The 24,437-nt window shown below is 26.2% G+C and overlaps 1 protein-coding gene across 1 annotated transcript in view; it reads right to left on the reverse strand.

The window, feature by feature from the left end:
- Positions 1-701: 701 nt before the first annotated feature.
- Lerp (lysosomal enzyme receptor protein) overlaps positions 702-24,437 on the reverse strand; it is an 83,399-nt gene continuing 59,663 nt past the window's right edge. The window contains exons 23-42 of the mRNA XM_067269994.1: positions 23,275-23,344; positions 20,876-21,026; positions 19,809-19,935; positions 19,600-19,728; positions 19,271-19,521; positions 18,999-19,196; positions 18,787-18,927; positions 17,287-17,472; positions 15,697-15,904; positions 12,164-12,240; positions 10,953-11,110; positions 10,257-10,396; positions 9,988-10,180; positions 7,977-8,060; positions 7,622-7,803; positions 6,066-6,175; positions 3,721-3,806; positions 3,505-3,645; positions 1,457-1,523; positions 702-1,325 (exon numbers count right to left, since the gene is read on the reverse strand). Of these exons, the coding sequence (XP_067126095.1) occupies positions 1,245-1,325; positions 1,457-1,523; positions 3,505-3,645; positions 3,721-3,806; positions 6,066-6,175; positions 7,622-7,803; positions 7,977-8,060; positions 9,988-10,180; positions 10,257-10,396; positions 10,953-11,110; positions 12,164-12,240; positions 15,697-15,904; positions 17,287-17,472; positions 18,787-18,927; positions 18,999-19,196; positions 19,271-19,521; positions 19,600-19,728; positions 19,809-19,935; positions 20,876-21,026; positions 23,275-23,344 (2,780 nt within the window). The 3' untranslated portion in view covers positions 702-1,244. The remainder of the gene's footprint in view (positions 1,326-1,456; positions 1,524-3,504; positions 3,646-3,720; positions 3,807-6,065; positions 6,176-7,621; positions 7,804-7,976; positions 8,061-9,987; positions 10,181-10,256; positions 10,397-10,952; positions 11,111-12,163; positions 12,241-15,696; positions 15,905-17,286; positions 17,473-18,786; positions 18,928-18,998; positions 19,197-19,270; positions 19,522-19,599; positions 19,729-19,808; positions 19,936-20,875; positions 21,027-23,274; positions 23,345-24,437) is intronic.

Raw genomic sequence — 24,437 nt, forward strand, 5'->3', positions numbered from 1 at the left:
TCAAACAAATGATGATGATGATACATTAAATCATGTTGAAAATTGACAACTGAGAAAAATTAAACATCTTTTCTAATTGTTAACAACTAGGAAATTGATGATGGAGAGAGATGCTAAATAAAAATTTCTGTATTATTATTTAACAAGTTAAAATCTTTTCAAATAAATGAAAACACTCTTTATTTGTAGGATGTTTATTTTAATTTTTCTTATAAACTGACTCTTTTTAATAAATACATTCACAATGAACCGAGTATAAATTCATAACTTATAAGGATAACTTCTATTGACTTTATAATTTGTCCTATCGTGTAAATATAAAAATTATGGGCTATTGGGCTGTGTGTATTTATGAGACAGGTATATAATGTTATTGCAAATGTAAACTTTTATAATATACAAGGAGACCTAAATCTACCTCCAAACATTATGGGCTTTTACACACCAACCGGTTTACCATCATTAAATGCTATCTTAGTGACTAATCAATACTTTGAAATATTACTTATTAGTTAAACTTCTTGTTGACAGCCCATTTATATTTTATGGTCGGAAGTTCAACGTTTTTCATGCAAAATGTCAAACTCTGAAAACCAAGAGCACTTGAATATATACAAAAAGTGAAAGCCGTGTCTTTCACAGCTTTTATTTTCTGATAATTAAACAATATTTTCACAATAAAAACATTACTTTGAAAAAACTTAAATTAAAATAGTTTTTATTTTTCAAAAATGTACATTAGATGGAATGTAAAAAACACCCATTAAAATTACTGGATGTTTTTTAAAAATTAAAAACCATTTCCATAATCTTATGGTATCAACAAATTAAATATATTTATATAACCTCCCTTTACAAAAACGATAATTTAATTTAAAGTGCTAAAATAAATAACATTGCATTATTTATAAACTGTGTAACAGCTGAACAGGATCACAAATTAGATTTTTTGGTAATATAAAAGTTTGTTCAACTGGTGCACATTTAATCTTAGAAAATAGTTCGTTAGGACTAGATGTAAAGAAAGTACACAGAACAAACAATGAGTGATCTTCTTGGATTCATTAAAAAAAATAGTGAATTTCAACCGACACCTAACGTGTGTATCACAATAAAAGTTTAACACGAACCGTAAAAAGGCACATTCATCTTCCAAGAATTTAATTTTAGTGTATCAAAGATGATCACCGTAAGTTGTAATACTGTTTGTGACCAACTTCCACAGCAACAATTTATTTTAGATCTCATGTTAGAATCTCCACGTCGCTATCGTCGTGATAAGCAGTAATTACGGAAGAGGAGAGCGGTAATGATTCGCTATCGTTCTGTAAAATAAATTATATTTTAAAACAGGTTATTTTTAAAATAGAATTTAAAATTTAGTTTAGGATTTTAAAAAGGGAATTTTACACAGTAAACTAAATAACAATTATTAAATATGATAAAATAATATTACCCTTCTGAAACATTTTGATGAAGATATGTATGAAAAAATCCTTGAAACTTTGTGCTTCACAGCATATCTAAAAAGTAAAAAACAATTTTTTAAAACTGAAATGAAAAATTTTCATAAAATTTGGATATTAATCAAATAATATACTATTGAAAAGGATAGCCAAAAAGAAATAAACTGTTCCAAAAGACTTCAGTTCAACTTTGGGTTGAATTTTAGAAATTTTCATAGTTATCTGTCTTAAATATTACATCAACCAAGCCACTGGGAAAGGCCCATCTGTCCCATTGCAGACTTATTAGGAACCCATAATGAACATTAAAAAAGGCCATATTAAAGTCTGCATAGTTTTGCTATCATTTATATTATAGTAAATTTAAAACTTCAAAATCATAATGATAGAAATGATTTACCATGTAAATCACAAGATACTAATGAATATTTTTAATTTTTCTGTATCCTACTGTTACAGTGACATCAGGATACTACATGCCACATTAGTTATTTTATCGAGACAACACCATAAAGTTTATTGAACATTCTTAACATTTTTTCCATTATTTGCATCACAATTTTTACATAAAAGTATACTATTAAATACAATACTAATCTCCCAATTGTTCTGAGCAATGTAAATGTGAATTTCAGTGATGTGAAGAAACAAAAACAGATGCTACAATTGAAGTCACTACCTATTTCCCTCTTTTACTCATTAACTTTCAAATTTTTGACAAAAATGCTTTGAAAAAATCTGTAATACCAGGACTATTCTTCAATTGAAATATTGCAGTGATGTACTAAAGATAATCCTCTCTATAATGGGAATTCAGACACTGAACTATATCTGTATATATAAAATTGAATATTTGATGATGATGATGCAAAATGAATATATATACAATATGCATTACATTTGCAAATTCTTAACACACAGAATTGCTTTACTTTCTATTACCCAATGAAAAAAAGTGAAACACATTTATAATTTTTTGTTATGTAAACTGATAACTGTCAAATCTGATTTAACTGAATCTTTCAGTATTAATTAGTGCAAAAAAAACTGGACATACTACTATAATTAACTCAAAAATAGCACCTGAATCCAGGAACAAAAAACAAATTTAATAAGTGAACTAATGTTTTTGATTTTATCCATTCATTTTTACTGAACTCCTTAATTCAAGCAGTTGAGGAAATGCAAAAAAGTTCAAATTTAAATTCTCCATTTTTCTGTAAATTTCTAGTGTTCTTCAGCACTCCATGCTCTTTGGTAGCAACAAATTTTCTCTCTACTTACTTTTTATGCCTTTAACCATGTCAACTTTTTAAGAGAAGATAAACTTGTGCATGTTCCATCTTAAACATCATAAAAAAAAGCTAAACTATTGTACCATCCAAACAGAAATTTCCCCAAAACTGAAAATTTTGATCACACTCCAAGAATTTACGGAAAACATACACTTAGGAAAATTTCCAAAATGCATCCTTTTCATAAACAATTGACTAAACATTTCTTTCTCTGAGATTCATTTTTGAAATATGATATATATGAACTTTCAATTGTTCGAATTAATATTAAAAAATTTGAATTATCCAATACGGTAATTCAAATTAATTGGATCTGACCGTATATCTAATTAACTAATACAAAAGTTCTTAGAATATTGTGAACTTAATTATCTTTCAAGCTTTATTTTTAAATATTTTAAAGATCCAAATAAATCAAAATAATTTTTATAAAATGAAGACTTAAGTACATTATTGTAAGTATATTTTCGTAATGCACGGAAGAAAAATTACCTTTTGAATTTTACAGTGTAAAATATGCAAATATATAATAGTGAGATATTTGTTGTAATTTTTATATAACTTATTACTCAGATTTCATTTATATGAATTTATCAAAGAAAAAGTGATAAACAATGAGGCAAAATCATCATAAAACTAAATGCAAAATAAGGATAATTTGCTAATATAAAAGAACCATACTGAAATTTTGCCTAATGTATCACTACAAGAAAACTATCTGGTAAATTAATTTTAAAACTTACCTTCTCTCTTCTTTCGAGACAATAAAAATAATTAGACTTAGGAAGATACCGGTGAAAAGTAATGCAACAATAACATGTGCTGTAACTGATGCTGACACCTTTTCACTTTCATCTGATGCTGAATGATAATCAGTGACAGTTCTAAAAATTTTAAAATATTTTCAGAAATTTATTTTAATTAGTAAAATTTATATTGTTTAGTATGCTAATACTTACTTGAAATTATTTATACAAGCTAATGCAGTTTCCCATTCAAACAGATAATCACAATTTCCAGATTCATAATAAAACAGTGGTCTTCCCTAAAAAAAATATAACAATGATTAATCTGTGGGCTAAAAATGCCATTTTACTTAAAAATTATTTCATAAAATTCAAAATTAAATAAATTCTTTACTCTTAAATGTAATTATTTTACACTATCTTAATTTACAGATTCCTCTTTTTCTACCTACAGAACAAAATATGTTTGATAATTTTTTTGTTTCTTTAGAATTTTAAATTAACTAATTTAAATTTTAAAATGCAAAAAGTTTGCACAATATGTAGAAAAATTTAACACTTATAGTCATGTTTTTCTAAAAGCACTTTATACATGTTGGCTATTTCTTTCTACACATACCAGTGCATCTTAAACTGAACTAATATTAACACATTAGATGTTATGCACTTAACTGAACTTCAAATGCATTCCTTAAGTCAGGCATGTCAAAGATATGGCCCGCGGGCCAGTCGTGGACCGTGAGACAATTGGTTGCGGCCCGCAACATCAATTCAATAATGCTATTTGTTTATTTTTTTATTATCTTGATACCAAAGGAAATGTGATATTTTGTACTTAAACAAATAATACTTAATAATTGAGTTCAACAATTTTGTTTATTATTGTTTTTGTTTTTATTTATTCATATTACTTGGAGATATTTATTTTATTTGATTTATTTTTGTGTTTAATTTCTTGTTTACATTATGTTTTCTCTATTTCATCTTTTGAATTTCAAATTAAAGTCCATCTTGGCAAGATCATTTATTGCACAATTCTCACTATTTTGTACATAAAATGAGTGTTTTCAACATTTTAGTAAATTACAGTTTATGCTTGTATTTTGAGTCTTGCGAACCCTATTCTAGATCATTTTACAGACCTGCTTCAGGCCTGTAAATTAGCCAAAAATGTTTCTTCTGTGATTAAGTTATTGCTGGAAAACAACAAATGGTGTTTTTTTTCTTATTATTATTTTATTGTGAAATCTCGAGTTATTAAAAAGGAATTTTTGAGTTGGCTACAAAATCTCAAAACATTTGGCCCGCTGTCATACTCAAGACAAAAAATTGGCACTAAAGCAGTTTGACACCCCTGCTTTAAGTGATCCATATTTTGAATCTTTTCTTGGTACACAAAAGCCTTCAAGTGTTCCTGTAAGTAAATATAAAGGGTGGCTGCTGAGGTCTCCACAGCCGTCAAAGTCCACCCTAAGTTTAATCCATGAACCTAGAAACTAAAGATCCAATTTTTCCATGTGTTATGATTTTTAAGAAATCCTCTAACTATAAATATATTCAGCTCAAAGTAATTTATTATTGAACAAATATTTCCTTACTTCAGATTATAAAAAAACTAATTAGTGTAATTGGTCAAAATAATGAATATTTTATATATATAAAACTTGTCACAATTTTAATATTAAACAACTTTGCATATTTTGTTTTTTAAATCAATTTAAATTTTAGATTTTCAATTAACTATAAATTGTAGCTTTATGTTAATAAACTAATCCTTTTATTCAATTTTAAGCACTTTAATCCGATTTTTAATGTACTAATATATTAGCAAACTTATGAATCTTACATTGAATACATTTATAACTTTAATGGTTATATTTTCTAATATAAAATTACAATTTAAGTATATCATTCTGTTTTTTTTTATTACTTATTATAAGTAAAAGAAAATCAAATAACTATAAAAGAAATATATGTATAAACTGCAAAAGTGAAGGCTGAGATGACAAAAGTCTTCTATATATCCATTCTAGCTGTTGGAACACAATCAATATTAGTCGTTTTACAAAGAGATCACTAGTGGTGATCTCTTTGTAAAACTTTTTATAAAAAAAAATTTTTCTAAGTATTCAATATCAGAGAGACATTTAAACAATTTGCACATATTTAGGCAGAAGAGCCTATAAAGAATAGTCGTCTCTGCTAATGCTGATAGTGTTCTGATGGTTGGAATGGACGTGTAGAAGACTTCAAAGCATTTGAATCAGCCCTCATTTTTGCAATTTTTATTTTCTTCGACTTTTTTTCATATTTAAGATTATTATTCAGTTTAATAAAAGAATCATTTGAACTATTTTTAAGTTTACTATGATGAATATATTAATCTTTCCAAAACAATAATCTAATTCTTCTAAGTTAATACAACGTACAATTTTATCTATTGTATTGAAAAATCACCTAAAATTAAAACATAAATGTTATATAAAAAAACATTGTGAGATTTGAAAGTATATTTAAATATTCCAAGAAAAATAGTTACAGATTTCAGAGTGACTTACATCTCCAGCATCTTCAACACAGACAAAATTTATTATTGTAGTAACGTTTTTATTCTCATTTTTACCACACTTTCTTCCTAATGAAGTCAATTCCAATTGCAACTCGGTACCTTTGAAAAATAAAAATAAAATTAATACTCTGTAAAATAAATGACACTTTAGAATGTAATAAAGTAGTAAGATTTGAAATATAATATTAATTAAAGTTCTAATTTAAATATGAACCTTTTTTAATTCAATAAATTTATTTATATAAAAATCTTGGATCATTTATTTTCTTCAATATTTATTTACTAATTTTATCTAATACATTTTAATGATATTTAATAAAAATATCATGGAAGTAATTTATTTACTAATTTACACATATTTTATAATTAATTTGTCAGTAATATTTTTAACACTATGACAAACAATTTGAAATAAAAGAAAATTGACTACTAATTGTCAAATATTTCTACTTGACACATATCAAACTATCACTGCTGTGTCACATACTGATTTCTCAGGCACTTCCTTAATATTAATTTCATCCGATAACAACATTTTGCTTAAGATTATAAAATGAATTCATTTATATTGTTACATATTCACTTTGAAATTTGTGATCTATCTATGTAATTTTTTATTCCCAGAGTTTAAGAATAACTCAATTATCAAAACACATCAATTGAATAATTATATTTGCGTTTCAAGTAATTTTATCTCTCTTCCATTAATTTCATAGCAATCATTACTTCACATTCTGTAAATTTTCATTACAATGTAGTAATCTTGAGATAGTGATTAGTATTATTTAAAAAACTTTATCTTTTAAAGATAGTCTATAATGTCAGTTTTCAAGATTTGAAAACATACTTTATTCACTTCAAAAAAATCTTAAATGTACTTAGAATAGCTAAATCAACATTATGATTGTGTGCAGACAATGAAATCACATTACGTTAGGCAAAAATCGTTATGCATGCACAATACTGAAACACTGGAATGTAATTTCCAAACTTTGATGAATAATCTAAGATGAAGTATCTTAGGAATGATCTAGATACCATTATTAATTTTATAACATGATTAATTACTTTTGTTGAATTTTATAGAAATTTTAACACAATTAATTAATTATGCTCATAAATTTTGTTAATTAATAAAGCCTGTGTATTAATTTTAATTCTGTAAACTCTACATCTAAAATGTTAATGGTAAATTATATGCTTTATTCCAGTTATATAGTAAATTATAATGTAAAAGTTTAATCAACTCCAAAAACATCTAAATTCAGTTACAAAAACAAATTTATAAAATCATTCAAACGTACGTATTTTAAATTTGTTTTCATTCCATCTTAAGAACCCAAGGATGGGTCTCAAACAAAGTCAAAAATGTTAGTTCAGTTAATAAATTGTTTTTGTAACTGGATTTAGGTGTTTTTGGAGTTGATTATACTTTCTGCATTCAGTTTTTACAGTGATAAATGTAATATAAAAGCTTACAATTGATTTCAAATTTAACAATTTTTCATTATAAAATCTCATGTTTAGTAATATAAACAATCTAACCTTTTAAATAGAATGTTCTAGTTGCTAAGGATCCAATATCTCTGTAAAATTTTTCTTGCTGTTTTGTTTGACATACAGCTGCATTCTGACATGCTTCTGATGTAACTGCACCGGTTCCTTTCTCTATATTAATAACATATATATAGGTTTCATCATGATGAATTCCTTCAATGAAGTAAGTTCTGAAATAAATTTAAGAAACTTTAATATATTTTTTAATAAAAACAATTACTTTAAATTAAAAACTGAATTTAAATTTTGATAATTAACATTTAATATATAAAATCAAACAAAATTCAATTGAAATTATAAATATTCAAAATAATATATTAAAAAAAAGTCATTAAAACTTTACTTGTTTAGTAGAGGAGAGAGATCAATATTCATGTTTAATCTTGGTTCATATATTACACCATTTTTTTCTAATCTAACTTCTTTCCTATAAAATTTAATTAAAGTCAAAAATGAAAAATAAATTTATAACATTACATCAATATTTAATAAATTTCTTCTAATTACTGTATTTTCTTATAGATTTTAAAACACATTTTGAGATAATGTCTAAGACTACTGTAACAATTTTTAATAAAAAAAAACTAATTATCACTTAATATTTTAATAAATATACATATAAAATAAAACTTTAATAATTTAAAAAATAAAATTCAACTATATTCAAACAAACCAGTCCATAAAATATGAATCACTGAATATAAAATTTCTTTCAGAGTTTTTTTTAGTGATTGACAAGTTCTTGAAATTGGGTGCCAAACTATTTTCCAAATCCTTCAAATTAAACTTTGAAAATGCAGTGGCAGAGTTTGATGTGTTCACTAAAGAGTTTCATGATGAAAAAATATAAGCTGATTCCTATTGTAACGTCAAATATATTGCTATGGAACAAGTCAAATTTTGAAACCACAACTATAAGGCACAAATCAGCACATGAAGAGGTTTATAAATCATCCAACTTTTAATTGCAAATAAATCTAAAGCTTTGTATTAATTAAGGACAAGAACTTAACTTTCTGCTCTCGACAAACTGTGAAGAACTCCAATTTGGCTAGTGTTTCTTGTGTAGGGTTCTTATACAAAAAAACTTGCCAAATCAAAGCACTTGCTTGAAAATTTGGACCTCTCTAGCTATTTCCACAGCACAGACAACACAACTTCATGAATGGCTTGTCCATAGTAATTTTTTGGTGTAAAAGTCAATAAGGATGGTTAGCTATTCAGGCCTTAGTTAATAAATGCACTCATCCACACATTTTCTAGAAAAAGTCTCAGCATTGTTAATGGATTATCCAAGTGCTGTCAGTTTCAGAATTCAGTCTGGAACTGGATTCTCAAGCTTGAAGGCTTATCTTCTACTACATCTTCAATGGCTTATAATTTTTATATTATTTATATTTACAAATATAAATTTTATACAGTGGGTTTCATATTGCTTTACCTTTCCATACCAGTTAATAAGGCAATAAAACAAGCAAAAGAGGTCATGCAATTTATTATTAATCAAAGTTAAATATTTCAATGTAAAACAACTATAATGGATTTTTTTTTACAAGAGAGAAGCGTACCAGACAAGTTATATAGTTCACCACCATAAACTGTGGATGACTGTTTTATTCTGATAATATTTTGTACAAATTAATACAAATTAAGCACAAAACAAATTAATACTGTGGAGGAAAGCAAAAAATTACTGCAAAATTCAGCCAATCTTTAAACAGTATGCTCAAGAATTTGTTGTCATTAAGGAAATTCTTGTATATATAGACAATGTGATATAACAGTAATCTATCAAGAAAATATTAATGTGCTGGACAAAAAATAAGATACATTATTATATTATCTTACATGAAACTATAAATATTAAATAAATTTGAATGAATTTTTTTGACATGAATATTAACGATAGAAATTTTAATTTTTTAATCACATTTTCAGCAACGAGAATATAAACTATTGCTAATTATACAAACAATTTGTGGTTAAGATCATCCTCTATTGAATATTTACTAATATTACTATTAGAGAAAAATTATAGAACTAATTACTTTACTAAAATTACTTAAAAAGAAATTATTTTTTAAAATAATTTTATTTACTAAAAATTTACTTTTATTTCAACAAATGAGTTATTAGGAGATTTAAAGTTCAAATATCAGATTCACAATTATCTGCAATTATACTATTTTCCCCGAGTAAAATATTTTAGAATAATTACAATTTGAACAATATCTGTTTGTAATTTTTGATTGACAAAATTAAATATTTCATTTATAAAAATCATTTTAATTATATTATTTAAATATTGAAATCATTATATAGTTATAACTAATAAACAAGTAAGTCATTCTTACTTTTCTTCTGCACATGCAATTCTAGTTTTCCATAAAAATTCAAACACGCATTCATCATTAGGACCTGATGTATATTTTGGTGTACTCAATGTATTACCACAAATGAATTTGATATTTGTTTTTGCATATGTATTTTTACGTGGACAGACTGAATCACTTCCATCTGCATAGCTTAGAAGAATATTATGATTACCTAAACAATTAAAAATAAATAAGTTTATTTTTAGAAAAAAATATAATAAATATAAATTTTTAACTGTTTTACTTACTATCAATATGAAATTCTTGAGACTGTGACTTTCCTAAAGAAGCAACATTACCCTTAGTATCCTTTCTACATACAGGTGAATTTTGGCAAGTTAAGTACTCTTTATTAATCTTGGTTTCTCTACACAAATTCAACCAGTATCTATAATAATAAAAAACTTTATTATTAATAAAGCTTTTTTAATCATTATAACAGATTTAAATGAAAAACAAATGTTTAAATTGAATTTTGCAAGTCTGAAAGAGAAAATAATAAAGATATCTTCCAACTTAATGAAAATAATAAGAGAAACTTTATGAAGAAAATTTTTCAACTGATCAGTCTTCCGTATGACTTTGATTTTAACAAAAATCCTTGATACTATTAGTATTTAAATATATAACAATTATTCTTTCACCATACATAATCATTTGAAGAACAGATTAGTTCAGTTCTTTGTAATAATTTCTGATAATGTTATCAAAATATTCACTACACTTTTGATTATTGTTATAATATTTATGAATACTCAAATGAATAACGACAATATCAACAAAATAAGACGGAGCTATAAGTTTAATAAAGTTTTACAGTCATTTGGAGTATCTATTTCCCTATTTGACAACTATACTGACAATTGGAAATATGCCTATACTATGATGTTAGACTTTAAATATTATTGTTATAATGTTTAATAATTATAATTTATAATAATTACATATTTCCTTCATTATCTGTTGTATTCCAGTCATGGCTTAAACTTGACAATAACTGAAAATCATAGTGTTGACCTTGTGCATTAAAAGAACATGGCCTTTGATAACTTCTACAAACTAAATTTGTCTCCCATTTAAAAACTGCAAAGCATGCTGTTTCCTATAGAAAATAGAATAAAAAAAAAATTAATAATATACCATAACAATTGTTATTCAACATTTATTTTAAAAATATTAAATTATACATATAATAAAATAATAAAAGATATCTGGCAAATAAGGCCACAAGCAACCTATTAGATTGTAAAGTTAAATGTAAGAGAGCCAAACTGTGTGTAAAGACTGCTAAACAAAGATGTTGGAACAGAAATAGAAAGCAAGTATAAAGACAGGGCAAAATGTTCTGGCAATTAGTAAAGAATCTCAAACTAGTGGGAAAACTGTAGCTAGAGGAATAAAGAACAATAAAGGAAAAATTATAACAGACAATCTACCTGAACTTGGCATTAGTAAGAAATTATTTTACTGAAATGCAATTTATTAAATTATTCAATCACCACAGACAAAAAATTTCTGGTAGAAGAGAAGCAAAAGTAAATAAAAATTTACATTAATATTTTATGCAAACTTTATTTGCACAATTCAGATATGTATACAATTTTAGAAGAAAAGCTATTTTCCAATAAAACGATGTCACATTCAATACTAAAAAAAGTTGACTAAATTTGCCAAATAATAAAGTTATACCTTCATTTGAAAACAGTTTAGATCTTTCTCCTATTAAAAATTTTTTGGTACCTATACAAAACGATTCGAAATGAATGCCAAAGATCATTTTTAGACTGTTTTAAATCAGGAAAGAAAAATCTTGTAAACGCAATAAATTAGCTTACATAATGAAGAACTCTATTTGAAATATGTGAAGTGAAAATAGGTGATAAGATTTAAATCCATTTATACTAACAATGCTAATGTTAATGATAAATTTTCAATTTGTTTTTCTTTTATTTGTTACATAAATCCTGTTAAATTGTTTGCTACAAAATACATTGAAGATTTAAATTTATAAACTGTCCTGAAATATCTCAAATGTGCACGCGTGCTTACAAACAGACAGACACACACACTTCACAGTTTGCTATAATTAATTTTAAATTCAATATTATCTACTGAAGTCAAAAAGTGAAGATAAAGCATAAATTGTTCTACATACCTTCAAGACTTTTGGTTCTCCAGTTCCAGCTTTTGGATTACAGGAAAATAAGATGTTTGTAAATCGTTTTCCAGATGCTAGAAAATTGAAAAGCTTTATTACTTGACATAATAACAATAAAGTAACAGAATAACTCAAAGAAGATTTAAAAGAATGGTAATATTAATAAATTAGCATAATCATTCACTATTATTATTTCTAATTTTTGATTCGATAATTTATAATCAATAGCTGGTATAAAAAATTTTATTAGCTGAAATCTAATAAACTTAGTTTTATTTCTGTGAGCCCTTCTCTTTGACGCCATTTAAATATCTGCTAACCGACGTTCCAACCGACTTTATTGTACGCGAAGAAGACCATTCAAAAACATTTGTACTTAGTGATTAAACTGCCAGAAACAAAGTGTGAAAGGTTTTTTGTGTTACTTATTTCTGTGAGACTTTTCAATTTGTTATACATTTATTTATTTATTTGTTAATAATATTGTAACAATTTAGTAATGACATTATACTATATATACCTAAATAAATTTAATTTGCACATTCAATGCAAATTATATTTCATAAATTTTAAATTTTGACATTTTAAGTATAACCAAGTTTTATTGTCAACTAGTTATATACCATGTCATTAGAAAAAAAGGAAGTTGTTAGCTGTACTAAAGAGAGCATATGCACTGAAATATGATCACAACTTTTATAACAACATGGCTGTTTTGTAAAAACAAGTTATGAAAAAAGCTGAATTAGTAAAGCAAGTCGTGAGTTGAAATGAAAATGAAATTTCTTTTACATGAATGTATATGGATGAACTTGACAAATGTCTCATTATTATGGATTTACAGACGTTGAAATTTTGCTGTAAGCATAAGCCAAATGGTCGTCACATTGAATTGGGCTACTTTAATGCTACTATAAATAACTAGGTAGCCTGAAATAACCTGCTTAAAATAAAAATTTTATCTTTAAAAAGCAGATAAATTTATAAAACAAAAATTAATGAAATTACTAAAAAATTAAAATAAATTTAAAACTTTGCAATTAATTAAAACGATTATAATTAAGGGTTCAAAAAATGCAGACAAAATTAAATAAATAATTATAAAAACTAAAACTAAATTAATACTGAATAAATTAAACCAAAAATTAATTAAACCTAAAAACAACAATTAAATTTAAATATAATAAAATAATAATTAAAACTCTTGCCTTTACACCTAAACCAAAACAAAAACAAACAAAAAAAAAAAAAAATCAAAGCAATTGAAAATTAAATTAATTATTAAATTTATGTTATTTGTGTGTGGCGATGATGGAACATTTTGCTTTTAATATATACAAGTTAAAATATTCTAACTTGTATATATTAAACTTGCTCCTTGCCTTTACACAACACAAATGCCACACCCCCTTGACTACAAGGAAAATGGCAGATGTATATTCAAGTTTCTTTAAAATTTCTTTAAACATGGCATTGCTACAGCCACTCTATGTAGTATATTCTAGTTCATTGGTATATATTATTATTCAAAACTCAAACTTAGAAATTAGTTGCTACAGGAGCAGACAAATAGTTGTCTTCAAGTCCAAGTCTTTTTGTGTCTCCTATCCCTACATAAAGACCTTCCTTTCCCTTTGTTAACCCATTCCATGAATTATGAAGAGTCCACAAAGGAAGTTAATGGGTGGTCCTTTCCACGAACAAATTGTAGACCCACCTGTGAATTGGTGTGATCTACTTACATGCTACTTCTTTGTAAAGTGTTGGTTTCAGTTTTGGTGGGGATGAAACATTACAGAATATACAAATTAAATTCTAAGTAATTCCGTACTAGAGGTAGGCATTAGGCACCATCTGTTATTAAATTTAATAATTTCATCCACTTGATTCAAACATTTTAACCTTTGAGGTAAATTTTTTATTAAAAAAAAAAAATTAGAACAAACTAACTTGGACATGACAGAATCAATTGGATCATGCCCAATCATCATGGACAAAACAGTCTCCCTTTACAGAAATGATTTAGTTTCTCCTATATTTTTTTTAAATTGTAAAAATAGTCTGCCATTATAACTGAAGTAAATTTCTTATGTTCAATGATTACATTTAAAAATTTAAAATTAGTTAATACTGAAAATTGTTGTTATGAAATTATAGTTACGAGGTGCATTCAAGTTGTAAGATCTGCTTTTTTTCTAGGGGAAGGGAACAAGTAGCAACATGCGGTTTTTTAAAAGAAGTAGACACTGTTTGTGGTTGCATAACGGGGTAGCACCACATGGTGCATGGAACTGTAGCAGCAGCAGCAGTTCAAATGAAAAGTGTTTTTGATACTTAAAATGGCAATGTTTTCAAGAACACATAATCATTCATTTTTTGCACTTGTGTGGAGTGACACATGCAGTGATGGTGTCATGGATGTGAAAAATGTGCATTCGTGGGTGCGACAGCTCAAAGAGGAGCAAACATCATGTGACAACAAACTGAAACATCCATGTCTGTGCACCAGCTGGTCTGACAACATGATTGCATGCGTGGAGCAAGTTGCTTTATGTGCGCAATCATGTTGTCGTCATGAATTGCTTCCAGGATTGCGAAAAAAATGGCTGGAAAAGGCTGCATGTGTGCTCTTCCATCAAGACAATGCTCCAGCTCATCAGACGATGTTAACACAGAAGTTTCTTCATGAAAACAACTTTGAAGTGGTTTTTCATGATCCCTACTCATCTGATCTTGCTCCTAGCAATTTTTGGCTTTTTCCAATGATAAAGGACATCATCTGTGGTCGCACATTTTCCAGTTGTGCCGCTCTAACATCAGTGATTTTCCAGTGGTCAAACAGACCCCTAAAGAAGCATTTGGAGTGGCCATGATGTCATGGCATTGAAATTGTGAAAAATGTGTACGTCTGCAGAGAGATTATGTTGAGAAGTGACAGATGTTTCAATTTGTTTGTGTAAGTATTTTGTCAGAAAAAAAATGGGATACCTTAGAATTTGAATGCACCATGTATTATGATGTTAAAATATAAAATTATATCTTGACATTTCTTTTACCTAGATACATTATTCTTTAATCAATCTACTTCTTGTATTCTGATAATTCAGTTTTAGATCTGTACATTATTTACATGAACATCTTGAGTAAATATTGTAAAAACAGAATAAATAATTTTGTATTGTTTTATGTGGCACACAAAACATGTAAATTAAATGGAGCTATAAAGCTTATGCTAATGTAAAATAGTTAAAAAAACAAATAAATAAAGATGGTTTTTGCTTAACAATGAAATATTCCATTTTTTCTTTATGTAACAACTTATTCAACAATTTGCAAAAACTGTTGAAAAAATTGCTTATATAAATAAGAAGTTCTAAGTATAAACATATTCAGATTAACAATGCATTATCAGTCACAAATAAGAGATATAAGATTATGATATATCTAATTCCTATAAGAATTCTGCTAAAAAAGATACATCATTCTACAAAATAGACTGAAATTATCGAATAAAAATTCCTAATACTTACAACTCATAATACAACTACCTCCTTCAGCATAATTTAACGTCAATGTTTCAGCATCATATGAAAGACTGGCACTACTTACAGAACCGAAATTTTCATTCTCACTTATATGTTGAACTTGGCGACAAACAGCAGCAGAAGAACAACCTGATTTTGATGAATTAACTGATCCACAGATATTCAGTAAATATGTATTACGTTTACTTTTCACCTATTTAGGTAACAGAGAAAAATTGCATCATGTATGTCTAATCCAATTGTTAATAAATGTTATTCTTCATTTTTAAAAGACAAGTTTAAAAATTTTAATCATAAAACAATATAAACACTAAAAGGTTAAGAAAGTAACAACAGGATTGGCTATTTTGTAGTGTATTAAAAACAAACACTTTACAAAGTAAAAACAAAGTACTTTTACAGCAATTTCTAATAAATATTTATGAAAAAAGATGAATATAAATTTGAATCTAATATACTTAAACAATTTTTTTGAATACTGAAATTTATGTAAATTGAAAAATTTCTTATCAACATCAGACTATACAATAATCTTAAATGACAAACAGTTTAATAAGCAATTACACATGAAAAATTCTTTAACAAGAAATTTACAATTCTTGTTAATAATAAGTTTCTAAAATTATAATTATAATGAGTATATTATATTAATTTTTAATTTAGATGAATTTTCCAATAAATTTAGAACAAAATTCCTTAACAACAAGAAAAGTTAATCACTATATCATATTTGTAGAATGTAATCTAATTCACAAATCAGTAACTTAACAGGTGGATAATTACAGAGAATGATGATAAATTTTTGCTATGTTTTACTTGATACCATTAAAAACATGCCAAGCCAACAACTTTAATGTATTATAACAACCATGTAAGTAGAAGAGAAACTCTAAGTTTATACGAATTAATAAAAAGATGACCAAAATCCAGCATGTAAAAATAATTTAATATAAAACAAAACCTCATTTGTTTTTACATTAAAGTACTTTTCATGCCAGATTTTTGGTGTTCTTGTCATTAATTTTAATGTATTTTTAATTACTCAATAAATATTTATTTATAACAAAATATTTAACTATATTTTATAATATCTTTTACCCCTAAAAAAGAAAGCTATTTATTTATAATTGTAGGAATCAAATGACAAGAACCATGACAATATTTAACAATTATATAATATTGAACTAATTACTAATTAATATAAGTACACATCTTAATAAATATAATTTTAAACTCGTTCATCAAATAACTTTTAAATTAAATATTTTTACTTTAATAACTCTTATTATTCAAAAATTTTTAAACATATTTGTATTATTAATACAAAAAAAAAATCAGTTAACTATTTTATCAACTTCAAATCATTATTTCAGATCACTGTACTTAATTTAAAATTGAATTGGTCAATCTTCTTTCTAGATTAAATGTTTTATTTTATATAAAAATACAAAAAAAAAAATATATAGAACACTTAAAAGAAATGAACTTTTTATAATGCGCAATTTTTGTGTTCTAAAAAGTTGGATATGATTTTATGACTTTCCATTTCTTAAATTGCTACTTTTGTATACTTACCACATATGAAGAATTAACTTTTCTTAAAGGTGAAAGATCAATGTCAATCCCTTTGTTAACATCTCTGTAAACACAATTAATAACTGAAGGATTTTCAGTAACAATACTTTTTGGACACACAAGATTAGTTTTCCATTCGAATTCATAATGGCAATCTTCTTCAGAAGTTATCAGTTCAGGTTCACCCTATTTATTCAAAACATTGTATTCTTTAGTTATTTAAAAACATACATAATACTTAAACATTTTACATATATACATACTATATACTAATTAAATAAATTTAAACAGTATTATTTATCTCATTATGTGTTAATACTTATAATTACAAATTAAGTGCTTTATTAATTAATAAAAAGCACAAAACATTATAGGCTGTATTTTGTTCTAATGGGCATAAGTGTGACCAACCAGCCACAATTATGCCTATTAGAACAGATCCTGATACATAATGGAGTTGTCAACATGAGCAACAATGCCTTGATCTGTTTGCCCTTGGTAAACTATAAAGTCTGGATTATGCCTATTCCCCATAGCAGTAAGTAAGCTTATATCCAGGGATGAATCATGACCAAAATTTTTGGGCATGCTGAAAGTTATAATAAGAATAATAGGCCTATCTCTAGCACTAAACAATAGGCAAAAATGTTATTTCGCGTGAATAAAAAAGTATGGACTATTATAAAGCCCATTAGATCTACATATGAAATATATTATAATGAAAAAGTATTAAAAATTTATGATGATAATTCAATTTTTGTTGGCCCTTGACACTGGGGGATCAGGGCTTAAACTCTATTAGTCCCTATGTAGATCTGCCCTGTACACAATAGATGTATGCTGACTGGGTACTGCAAGCATTTGATACAATTTGGCTGTGTTAAATTCTTCAAATGACGTCATGTGCTTGCACTTGTGTTTGCTATGGCAAATCTTCACACGAGGAAGTGATAAAGTTCCTGCAAGCATGGCACTGATTTAAAACAGCTAGCCGCTAGCTGTCAATGTAAAAGCTAACACAAATGATAAAAGAGTTTACATGTTAGAATAAATTATTATTGGCATATTTGTTTTCATATAAAAAGTATATTGACAGTCAAAACTTCCTATTAAGCATGCGGCGCATGCTAAGCAAACCCAGAGAATTCGGCCCTGCTTATATCTTACCAACAGGACATCTGGTAAGATTTAAAGAATGTATAATTTTTTAATGGTTAAATTTGTCAACAACAATTTTTAATAGTTTTAAAATTTTCAAATCGAATAAACTAAACCATTATTTTTATTTATAAATAATCTGACTTATAAAATTTTGATAAAAGTTACAATAAGTAACTAAAAGTGTATGAAAATTTATATGACTTTTATATGAATTTTCATGCATTTTAAAACTATTACCATTTGATATGTAATAATATAATCTGATCATTCACAAAAATAAAACTTCTTCAAAAGATTGAAATCAAATATTTTAAGCGTTAATACAATTATGATATTTACCAATTCTGTTGAAGTATCACAAATAAATTTAATTCTTGATGTCAGTTTTTTCTTCCCATTTTCACAAAATGATCCAAATGGATAAAGTATTGTTACATAGCCTTCAAAATCAATCATTGGTGATGTTGGAATTCCAAGACTCTTAAATGTTTTTAAAACTTTTATTAATCTTCATTTATAAACTAAAATAAAGCAAACAGACTTGTACTTACTGTAGTTGATTTATTGGCTTTATTAATTTTGCAAATTCCAGCATCTGAAGGACAACCTATTCCCTTTATGTTGACTGAATCACATACATGTAAATAATATAAATCATTTTTACCCGTCAAATCATTTACAGTATAAGTTGACTTGCTTAATGGTGTTAAATCATATGTCTCTGAACCATTTGAAATTATGCAATGTTTCTGCAAAGAAAAAAAAATTATTTGAGAATAATTATTAACAGATAATCTTAAATTATAATAATTAAAGAAATTACTTTATTTTCACAAGCTAATGATGTTGACCAAATAAAATAATAAGTACAATCTTCAGATTCAAACTGAAACATGGGCTTTCCTTCTCCACTACCACATTTGAATTCTATTATAGTACGACGTGAATACTTTCCATGACAAATATCTCCACCACTATAATTTAAAATCAATACTCCTTCATGAAAACTTAATTTAGAATTTGCTAGGCCTGCATTCCATCTTTTACTACTTTCTTCATCTTCTTGACAAGATCCTAATACAATATATTAATTTTTCAAATATTTGTATTTTCAGAATTTAATAATAATAATAATAATAATAATAATCTTACCAACGTTTGGTCCACAAGTACTATTTTTTATAGCACCACATACATTGAGATAATACTTATGTTCTGAATTTGAAGTCATAACTTCATATGACCCAACTTTCTTTAATGATGATAAATTATACTTAAAACCTATTTTTAAAAGAATATATTACATTTATATATATATTTATTTTCTATAAGTGTAAAATTCAAACTTATAATAATTAAACCTGTAATAGGATTCTCTACAACACAGTTTTCTGAATCATCCTTATCTTCAACAGGACAAGCATATGCTGTTGACCAAGAGAAGTAGTATGTGCAATTTTCCATTCCAATAAACTGTGGTTCACTATCCTATAAAATTATTTAGTATAAGTTTGTTACTTTATTATATTTTAAAAGAAAAAATAATAATAAATAATCTGTATGAAATGCCATATCGTGCCTGAAACTATATATTACATCAGGCTGCAATTTTAGCACATTCAAACTATTTATATTAACATAATACACAATTAAAAATAAAAAACATAATACATCAAACATTTGCACACAAACAAATTATTACATAGTACAAAATATACAGGTTTACCACAGACAGTCTTATAAAACAGCAAATTATGCTGTGATTAATCATAAATCATAGGCAAAATAATCTATCACAACAAATCAAACATCATATTCATTGACAAAACAAAAATTACACATATCATAAACATATCATTTTCAAACATCCACAATATAACTGAAAAAAATTAGTAAGTATTCAGAATTTGCCATAAAATAAAGCACCCGTAGAGACTACATAAGGTACTTTTGTGCCTAAGATACTTTTATGTATAGATGTCATAACACAGACTATACAAAAAAGTCTAGAAACAATAGCCCTTACAACAGTACATACATCATGTTACAAAAAACAATCATACTAAATAAATCATAATCAGGAAATTCTTAAATACTGATAAATATATCAACAGCACAAACAGAATAACAGCTTTAAAAATCCAGAATAGATTTAAATGGTAAACAATCAATGAAATTCTTTAGAAATAAAATAATATCTGCTAGTTTTTAAATCAATTATTGAAATTAATAAAAGATAACTGCATTCTCTATCTTTAGGCCTAATTATTTAATTTACAGTACAGAGTTATAATGTAAAAAACTAGAATATTATTTCATTAAAATAATGATTTCAATTGCTTTGGTCTTATAATGTGTGATTGAAATTTCAGTGTATTGCTTAAAAATACAACAAAATAAGAGAGATAAAATGTTTTATAAAACTTACCAAATTATTTTTTTCACATTCAAATTCAATGACTGTTTCCAGATTTGTTTCTTCACCAGAAAAGAGTTTACATTGGTTACCTTGTTTATAACGTAATTTCAATTTACCATTTTCAACATAAGGAGAACTAGCTTTTCCTATTGAAGTGTCACTAAAAAAATAATGATTAATTACTATTTCACATCAATGGCAAATTACTAATTAAAAATTTCATTCTCATTATTTAGTTGTGTTAATAGTCTAGATCAGTGGTTTTCAATAGAAGTGTCACAGCAGACTAGGATGCCTTACTAAACTTTGGGAGTACTGCAAAATATAGTGCTTAGTTAAGCCATAATACTTCATGCATGTATTACTAAAAGCACAATAACTCTACATTGATAAAGGAGTATGGGTGAGGTAATAGAAAAATTACCAAGTTAGGGGTGCCACTGTTAGAAAAATGTTGAAAAATACTAGCCTTGCTATTAAAATTTATTTAACGGAAATCTCGAAAACTGCCTTGCATTTGTAATTTGTAAACAGGGTGCTTAGTTAAAATGGTTCCAAGGAGTTATTTCTCTGTATAGTCAAAAATATATACAATTGGCTATTATAGCTTTAAAGAAGCTAATAATTAAAAAATATTAACTGATTCAATATTAAAAATATTATGATATACACTGTTAATCTTAACATTTGGATAACAGATTTATCTATCTTTTTAATAATAAAAGATAAAATTTTGAATAGCAACTATCTCAAAGAATGAATGAAACAAAGTAAAAATATGCATCAGAGCAAACTGAAAATATTCAATTTACACTAGTAATTGATACAATTGACAATTAAGTTCCAACATTATGTAAATTTAAAGAAACTGTATGTCACAAAAAAAAGCTTAAAAATTTTAATAATTCTTAAATTAAATTCTTCAAAAACAGATCTTTGTGTTTGTGGAATCAGAATAATTTTTTATATTATTTTATGAATCAAGTTTCTTTTATATAATGAAGCATATCTATTGAAATAAAAAAAAAAAGGCAAATTTTAATCTATCTTGATCAATATACAGTGGAACCTCACTTAATGAGTATAACAAGTAATGAGGAGAGGAAAGTCCCAGATTGTGCGCAGCTACATCAGTCTGTGTTTAGCACTTGTGTTTACACATATTACATATAAACATCAACAATCATAGCCCGTTATATAATAAACATACCAGATGATGTGCCAAATTCTTGGGCTATGCAAAGGCTATTATTAAATATTAAAAATTAATTAATTTGACAAAAGGTGGGCAGTTATGCTGCCATCTTGTATTAAATTTAATGACCAATTCCAAATTAAATTGTAGAAATGTCTAAATTAAAAATTAATTATTTATAATTATTAAATTTAATATGAGATGGAAGCATAAATGCCTAATTCCATTCAAATTAATTAATTTCTAATACTTAATCATAGCCCAAAAATTTGGTATATTGTTTGGCTATTTATGAGAGATATTTTTTTGATTTCTGCAAATCAAACTTGCATTCCAGGTTGGTTCATTTCACCCTAGAAGAGATGATGATGATTCATGCTCCTTAACAGATGTATATTGTATAATTTTCTTTGAATAAACATTATACATAAAATATTTGAGTATTTTTTTTTTCGGCATGAAACACATTATCATATTTTACATTAATTTATATTAGAAAAATTGTTTCGCTTAATGAGTGTTTTGCATTACGAGTAAGATTCTGGTACAAATTATGCTCGTTAAATGAGGTTCCACTGTATGCTGGTAACTTTGGGAGCCTAACATTAGAGTTAATTGAGAAACTATTGTAAATGAATGTTGATCATTTTTTTTTGTCTGCAAAACCAGCAAACTTCTTTCAAAGAATATTATTTTGCTGTTATTTCTTTTTCTTTCTTTATATAGAAATTTTTAATTTCTACATTATTTATCATAGTTCTGAATGAAAAAACTCTCCAACAGATATCAGGGATTATCATCTTATTGATTTTTAAATTTTAGAAATACATTTGTAAATATCAGTTAATTTGACTTTATACAGATCATATCAGACTATAATATGACTATTGTTTAATAACTAAACCCACAACTCCTGCTTACCATGTGAATATAAATGCAAAGACTACTCTAATATATTTACATAAGTTATTTCTAAATAAACCACTAGAAAATAAATTGAAACAAAACTCTTAATAAAAATAAAAATATAACTTTGTTATTTTATTTTTAATTTAACAATTTTATCAGTTCAAAGGAGAAACAATGTAAGATAAGCACCAACTTTTCACTAAAAAACAAAATGTGATTAGTAATTAAACTAAAAAGTACAAAAACAAAAAGTTAGATGATTACTGAACTAAAAATTATTAGTATTTTATGATAAAGTACTTACTTTGTTTTAGAATATTTTGTATAGTCTGAATAATCAATTACACAAGCCCCAGATGATGGACATTGTATTCCTATGGAAAGAAAAAATATATATATATATCGTATTTTATGGACTATAAGATGCTACGGACTATAAGGCGCACCTGAATTTTGGAGGCAATTTTTCGAAGAAAAAAGTGCGTCTTATAGTCCGTAAAATACAGTATTTATATTTATGTAATAGTAAAAATTTATTTAAAAAATAATTGAATAAAGTTAATTCTAAATCATAAATGTATAAATTAGAATATAATTTATAATTTATTTATTAATATTAATATTAATTTATAATAATTTATGACCACTAATCATTCAATATAAATAGAGAAAACCACTTTCTATTGTATGAGGAAAACTAGTCATAAAAATTTTAAGCTAACATTAGTAATTAGTAATTAAAATAAAAAGAAATTAGCAAACATATTTTAAAGGAAAAAAGTGATAGATAAATATAATAAATTTCCCAAAGACCATGCATTGATACTAAGCCAAATTATCATTGTAACTGGCAGCTGACTGCATGGTAAGTGAAGGTTACAGGGTCAAATCCACTCTGGGCTAGTTCTGTTCTAAATTATTTAATAAAATTATTAAATTACTAGAAATTCTCCTGTCAAGCATAATGGAATATTTTTTGTGAGAAAGTAGAGATTGAAGAATTGAGAGGAGCACCAACAACTGCCGTAAATAATCGGGCTAAATTTTGGATAAATGATTAAAGATTAGAAATAAATTTGGCAGTAGAAGTAGGCGTTAGGCACCATCTCTTATTAAAATTAATAATTATAATATTTAAATAATTTACATTAAACTGGAAGAAAAGAATCGGCCTGAAGCGGGACTCAAACTCGCAACTCCTGCTTACCGTGTGGACGTGTTGCCAGTTATGCTACCTGGACCTTCGGTCTGATCTCCTCTTCCAGCATATATAAGACTAAGACATAATCATTGACGGCTATTATGGCACTGACTGGGCCATTTCTAATCTTTAATCATTTATCTAAAATTTTGCCCAATTATTTATGGCAGTTGTTGGTATATTGGCTTATTGGGTTTCATTTGATGTTTACTTTTATTGAGAAGAGTTTCAAGTTAAGCTTGACATTGTGATGCTGTTTCTGCAGC

The sequence above is a fragment of the Centruroides vittatus genome, unplaced genomic scaffold (genome assembly GCF_030686945.1).
Source record: "Centruroides vittatus isolate TY-2023 unplaced genomic scaffold, ASM3068694v2 contig_361, whole genome shotgun sequence".
Lineage (NCBI taxonomy): Eukaryota > Metazoa > Arthropoda > Arachnida > Scorpiones > Buthidae > Centruroides > Centruroides vittatus.